Genomic DNA, 7,065 nt, shown 5'->3' with positions numbered 1-7,065 from the left:
AAGATACCCAGATAAAATGGCTACAAGGAAGTTCAGCAGGGTTTGACTGAACGGCCAGTAGTGCAGCACTGTCAGGAAGAAAGTCTAAACTTCAGTTAAAACAAAATTAAAATTAAATTTTACAAAGGTATCTTCAAAGCACAAAACTGGTGACACTGAAGCTAGAGAATTGCTCTTCCCCAAGATGAAACATATTAGCTTTTAAAAGTAGCTTCTTGAAATGGAATAGCTTCCTTGTTGTGATGGAAACTTCCTTGTTAAAGCAGAGCCCAAAGCTGCGTGAGCGGGCATGTAAGTAGATAGCTGCAGAGTAGCCTTCTCCATGCCATCCTGTTTGGTGGCTGGGAGTGACATGACATCAGCTTCCACATCCCATCAGCTTCTCAGTCTCTTGCACTGCCATGATAAGGGTGTGCAGTACTTTTTAATAGGGGCCATGTGCTCCCCAGGAACTCTCTCGTCACCCAAAGACTGCCTAGCAAACAGCAAATGACAACCTGCTTGCCTCACTACCACAGGTGGCCCCACTGCAGCTGATTTCCTTGCTGGGTTACCAACAGCTACTTTGGCAGTACTCCAGACCTCCCATATTTCTGTACAGGTTACTCTGCTTTTCAAGAGGTTGCTCAGGGAGGCTTTCCCTGTGACTGCAGAGGGCAGAACCAGTCTCTCAGGCCAATGGCGACTGTGCATCGGCAGTCGGCACTAACTGAACCCATGGCTTTCCCTTAGGGATGTGAGGCTTGAGAGCCGGGAACAACTTGATCCTGAACACAGCGCAGCCAGCGATGCCTTCAGCAGCCTTGAGCAAGTCATACAATCTCTAAGTCTGTAAGGTGAGTAAATAGTTCTGTGGTTTGCAGTCACGTTGTGAATACTTCAAAAGTGCTTTGAAGACAGGAAGCTAAGCAGCTGTAATACACACGGATCTTCCCACCTTTTGGATTGCTACCTGTTCTCCTTGCATTCTGAACTGTCAGAGCCCGGCTATTAGCAACTCTGTTACATCATCTTCGATGATTTTCAAGTGAGTTACAGGAATAAGGGCTCACTGAATTATTGCTTCTTAATCAAGCCAATGCGTGGGTTTATCATTTCTCTTGAAAAGCAGAAGTGAACATTTCACTATGTTATGGGCTGTGGACAACCAAGTGCTCTTGTGTGTTTGGCTGTGGGTTCCTCCAGATTGGTGAGGTGATGGGGTAAATTAGGAAGGCACGTGTGGCCTATGCTTCTTCAGTAGCATGTGTGCTGTTCATAGGCTTTTATTACTACATCACTTAAATTAAGCTGAACAAAATACAGGATTTTCATAAGTTCAGAGTTAAGTATGGCCCCATGCATACAAAGAACAGCACTTGGTTTTAAAGTTAGTCTTTAAAGAGACAAAAGAAGAAGAATGCTCACTCTCTGCTTCACCGGATTTTTGAAAACCAATGATGTAATTCATTCATTTCTTAGTGGAGGTTTCATTTGTCCTTTCTATAGATTGGATGTATTGCTTGGAGTCTCACCAATAGTGCTGGGTAAAGCAGCATCAAGTAAAGTGTCTTTCAAGGCAGTGTTTCTCACTCGTATGGTCTGCAGGGCAGGATTGGTTCCTTCCCAGGTTAAAATTGTTTGATCCTTTCCATCTGAAACACACAATAAAGACAGATAGCTCAATGCCACCGTGTCAGAATGAGATCACGAAGTTACCATTTCCTCCAGCGAACAACCACTTGGAAATCCACAAAACAAATCAAGGTAATTAGTTCAGTATGAACTAATTTCACAGACTTGCTGAAAACAGATTGACTTATACGTAACGATCCTCTTCCTGCTGCCTGCCCTTCTAGTTCCCAGTGTCCAGACTCTCCTTCTCATTGTGGCTGGCAAAGTTTCTGATGCTACTCTCATGCTCTGGAGCCAAACCTTAGACTAGTCCAGGCCCCTCTACCATCCTTTGGCAGAGCTCTTCAAAGGTCAGCGTATACTTGCTGAGGACCTTTGCATCACCCTAATTTTCCAATAAAACTGTTTTTTGGTAGCCAGTGCCTATGAACAGAGAATGGGATGTGCAAGAGGACTGACATTCTCTACCACAGCTTATTTTCTACAGTTCAAACACATTTCCTAGAGTTAAACAGAGCACAGCATATACCAATATATTTTCCAACTATTAGCAAATTGCCTTGGATTCAGAGAAAGTATTATGGCTCCACCCTATATGCTTTACTAATACCTAGGCTGAGAGCAGAGCCTGCTTCCTAACCAGTATGAGCTGTTCCTCTTCTAATCTTAGTCCCATGTCAGTGCCAGGCTGTAAAGTGCTTTGGGATGAAGTTGTCTATGTAAATACAGAATATTATATTAGATTAGACACCTTATGTGGAAAATGGACTGTGGTTTGTGAGAGGAGATATTAAAAAACAAAATGAAAACCTTCTTGATCAACCTGCAAGCTGATGAAAAGAACACAAACTGAAGAAACACACACAGTTATCAGGACCAAAATATTCAAGGTACTAATGAATCATCAGTCAGATGATGTCATGTCCTCATGACATGTTTGCTGCTATTAACTGCATTGCAAGGTGTCCCAGGCCTATTGAAATACATATTTCCGATCTCTACAGCTCCATCGTAGCACATGAGACAAGCTCCATCGTAGCACAGGGAGCCCTCAGCTGCCTGAAGGACTCCACAGAACTGCCAGTTCATACCTGGGCCGATTCCTATTGTTCTGTAAAGTCAATAAAGCTGAAAGGAGGAGAGTGAAAGGCAAAGTATTCCAGTGCAACAGGCCATGACATTATTAATATTAATGGAGGTGATATTGTAGAAGAAACACAAGGCTTACACAGGTTGTCAAGGGAAGCTGTGTCTCAGTTTTCCTCCTCCTCTCTAGCTCTGTTTGTTAACTATATGAAAAGCAAATATGCTAGAAAAGCGTTAGTCATATAGCTGTCCTGGTATAATTATACTGACAATGATGAAAACCCTAATGCAGGTAGAACAAACCCCACTTTTGCCAATACACCTTTGATGAATTCCTCAAGGGAAATATGTTATACCAACAAAAGCACCTCTAAGACTGTTTAAAACAGCTTTGGTATTTACTGCAAGGCATCTACAGCATTGTTTAAAATTATATCCCTACCCAACTATACGTAATTTTAATGTAGAGCTGTCTTGACAACCCAGAAAACGCATGGAAAATCCTTCTGTGAATTTACTGGGAGAGCCTAAAGAATCAGTGCAGTTGTCTACACTCTTCTAGCTTTGGGAGAGGGCTGGCAGGCAATGTATCTGAGAACTTGTTTCAGTAGAAAGCTAGGAAAGGGAGTAGGTGAGCAAATTCCTTCCAAAGAAACAGCTCTTAGTGAGCCTTTGGGAACTTTATATTTTTATCCTATTAAAGCAAACAAACAAACAAACAAACCCCCCAAACCCCAACAGCCCACTCTCTCAGCAAGGGAACAGAAAATACCATCTGTCTTCAAGCAGAATTTAGGCATTAGGTAGTCATGATGTACTAGGCTTATAAACATTGTCATTCTTAGTGCATCAAAGATAATGTAAAAGATTTTTGTAGTGTCATATTAGCCAACTACATTTTTGAGCCTGAGATAACTCAGTAAATATGCATTTTCAATAAGCTATCTCTTTCTTGCTCACTTGTTTGTTTCTGTTCAACCATGACATTTAAAAAAATCACAGGAATTTTGGAAGTCTGTTTAACACCACTGCTTTTTGAACCACATTGCTCAGGAATTCCAGGCCTAATGAGTCTCAGATTTTGTAAAGCAGCTGGCTATAGGTTTCAACTGCAGGATACTATAGCTTTTTTCTGGTTTTCAGTAAGGTCCATTATTTTCCGCCAAATAGGGTTTGTATAGGAAGCTTAGTTGCAAGTTTAGCTGAAGCATGATATCACCCATCCATAATCACAAATTATAAAGCTTAACATAGCCCTTTATCACTGTTTTTCTAGAATAACTAATAGTTACTAATAGGTATTGAACATTTCCCATTGATTTTGTGTGGAATAGTATTACCCAGTTGTATCCTTACCTGAAGTACGCTGATGCTACATAAAACTACTTTGATTTCTATACAGGCTCTGATTCAGTCTTTTTTATTTTCTCTGAGTGATTCAACTGGTGGAACTGGCCTAAATCATTATAGGAAAGCACATGTAACCCTTTCATGGGGCTAGAAGCCATTGCAAAGTTATTTGTAGTGTATGTATGCAAATCAACTTCAGTTTGAGATAGTCTGGGAGAAGTTTGAGGGGGATTTCCCTGCTTTATGTAATCTATTGTTGCTTCTTAGCTTCCTCTATTCACATGGCCAGGAGGCATAGGCATGACACCGCTGGTAATTTCTCAAACTCAATCTGAAAGCAAAGACAATGTGCTCAGTGACCTACAGCAGTCTTGCAGCTTTCGGTAAATCCTCAGACGCTGGCTCAATGATATCTGGAATAAAGGAGGTCTGAAGGAGTAGTGGGGGGAATAACTCAGATGGTAAGGGCTTCACTTACTAGCATACTTTGAAAGTGGTCAGCAGCCAGGAAGATATATGTGCTACCCCTCAGATATAACTCTGGCCTACCCAGAGCTCTAATTTTACATTTCTCGATCCATACAGAGTGCTGCACCTCACACATGATGGGTGCTGTCAGTTCAGCGCGCGATCAGTGTGAGGCAGTTATGAGACCCTTGCAGATCAGACTGCGAGCACGTGGCTGTGGCTGCCTCCCCCGGCCATTCCCATGGGGAGGTGAGGAACTCGTCTTACCATGTGCTCAGGCAGATCTAGTCCCAGTAAAGACATTCATTGAAATGACAAGCTGGACAAGCGGATGCTTTAAGGCAGGTAGGAGAAACACCCTGCCTGCTAGCAGCCCACAGAGAGCTCTGTGCTGCTAAGGCCAGCCTGCTTCTGATACCCAGGTGAGCCTGTTCAGTGCTAGGCTGGGTATCGCTCTCTACCCAGTACATCGTGCTGTACAGATTGCGGTGTTATTGTTCCAAATTGGAAGATTTATAATTCAGCAATTATGCAGATTCTGAGAAACACGCTTACCGAAAACCACAGCTAAGGGAAATATGACAGGTGAAGTAAGCATGGTGGCACTGAGGAGGAAGGAAATCTCCCTGCAGTGCACTGATAAGAGCATGCTTGATATATAGTGTTCAATCTGGACAATCCGCAACTGGGAAAACACAGGCTAGCTGAAGGAAATTCAGCTCAGAGGCCCTAGGGACTGAATCAGTCTGTTAAAATGCTTTGTTGGTTTTATTTATCACTACTTAATTAGGATGCTTAACCAACACATTGGAAAGATAGTAACTGTTAAATATTCAGCAAGCTGACCTTTCAGTTACAATATGACAATTCTGAATAAAGTTCATGGAAAGCTTGTCCTTCCTAGGTACTCCAACAAAGCCAAAGGGAATTGGACTAGACAAAAAAAAAAAAAAAAAAAGAGTAAAAAAAAAAAAAGTAGGGCACTATTGTGGAGACCTGGTTAAAAATCCAAGTCTTGCCACGGGCTTATTGAATGATCCTGGGCAAGTTGTTTCCTGCCCTGTGCTTCAGTTTTTCCCATCTCTAAAAAGAGTACAACAATGTTGACCTTCCTTGTAAATCGCTGAGATGAATGGCTAGAAAAGCAGCAATACATTATTAATTACTTATTATTATTTCTGAGGAAGAAAAAGCAAAGAGAAGAAGCCATCAATCTTTTAGGGTTTTCTTGATCCTCATAAAAAATAAAAAAGCACCACATAGCGTGAATTTCACACAACAGAAACTTTTGGTGAGCCACCTTTAAGAAGAAATAGCGGGTGCACAATTAAAAGAAAGTTAAAAGCGGGCAGACACTCAGGAAAATGCTGCAGATGGTGAAACGAGTTAGGCTGCAGAGCAGGCTCCCACAGGAAGCGGTGAAACCCCCATTGTTTGAGACATTTGAAACTGAATTCTTCAAAGTGCTGGTATATATAATACAAGGAACCGTTCTGCACTGCCTCGAAAGGTAGCAGCGCTGGGATGACCTGCGAGAGCTACACCTACCATTTCTACAATTTTAAAAGGATTAAAAAATCCTTTAAAAGGATTCTTACCACTCTGACTATGAAGAGCTGTAGACTCTCTTTTTATCAATATAGTATCTGAGGAACATCTACCAGGGAGTAACTACATTGTGTTTTTGCAGGAGACAGATAGACTCAGCGACCCTTAACAGATCTTTCACGTTCCTACTTCTGAGATCTGAACTTTGTATGTCCAAGAGGGGAAAAAAGAGCCCCCTATTCTCTGTTTGAGAATTACAGTTTGCATCCTACAGACAGACTGTTTGTTTCCTGTATTACAATCTAATGAAAAACTGGGTGGCTTGATTTTCACAAGCAGTGGTTTGCAGAAGAAATACCATGATTTTAATGGGAACCAAATGAGCGATCATTACGTAAACAGCATTATGAGACACAGAACTAATGTTGAAACGTTAAATGCTCTGGGTCAAACTCACCAAAATGGGAACTGGCAGCAGCGTGCTGGAACATTGGGGTTTCTCCACACTCAGATACTACTGCAAATATTTCCCGCTGCTGCTAATGCTGATTCAGCTCCTCTGGAGGTAGCTGTGGAGGGAGTCTGACTGCTTCTGTTGTTACTGGCACTTAGAATCTTAAGACCTTCTCTGAAATCCAAATTCAGAGCTTTGGGCCAATTTTATTGATACAACTTGGTTTACTGGTTGGAGCAGGTAGGGGAAGAAAAATTTTTAAAAGGAGCTTAGAATTAGAGTTTTAATACCTTCATTTCCTCTTGGTCTCATACCTGCTGGTATACAAAAAAATAGAATCATAGATAGAATCATTAAGGTTGGAAGAGACCTCTAAGATCATCGAGTCCAACCATCAACCCAACACCACCATGCCCACTAAACCATGTCCCTAAGCGCCTCATCTACATGTCTTTTAAATACCTCCAGGGATGGTGACTCAACCACTTCCCTGGGCAGCCTGTTCCAATGTTTAACCACTCTTTCAGTAAAGACATTTTTCCTCA

At 41.8% G+C, this 7,065-nt stretch overlaps 1 protein-coding gene across 1 annotated transcript in view; it reads right to left on the bottom strand.

The window, feature by feature from the left end:
- Positions 1-1,336: 1,336 nt before the first annotated feature.
- RAD51B (RAD51 paralog B) overlaps positions 1,337-7,065 on the bottom strand; it is a 411,873-nt gene continuing 406,144 nt past the window's right edge. Inside the window, exon 11 of the mRNA XM_009325571.1 lies at positions 1,337-1,634. Coding sequence (XP_009323846.1) covers positions 1,483-1,634 — 152 coding nt within the window. The 3' untranslated portion in view covers positions 1,337-1,482. The remainder of the gene's footprint in view (positions 1,635-7,065) is intronic.

This window comes from Pygoscelis adeliae, unplaced genomic scaffold (genome assembly GCF_000699105.1).
Source record: "Pygoscelis adeliae isolate BGI_AS28 unplaced genomic scaffold, ASM69910v1 Scaffold356, whole genome shotgun sequence".
In the NCBI taxonomy this organism is placed as follows: Eukaryota; Metazoa; Chordata; class Aves; order Sphenisciformes; family Spheniscidae; genus Pygoscelis; species Pygoscelis adeliae.
This window is presented reverse-complemented; position numbering and strand designations above follow the sequence as displayed.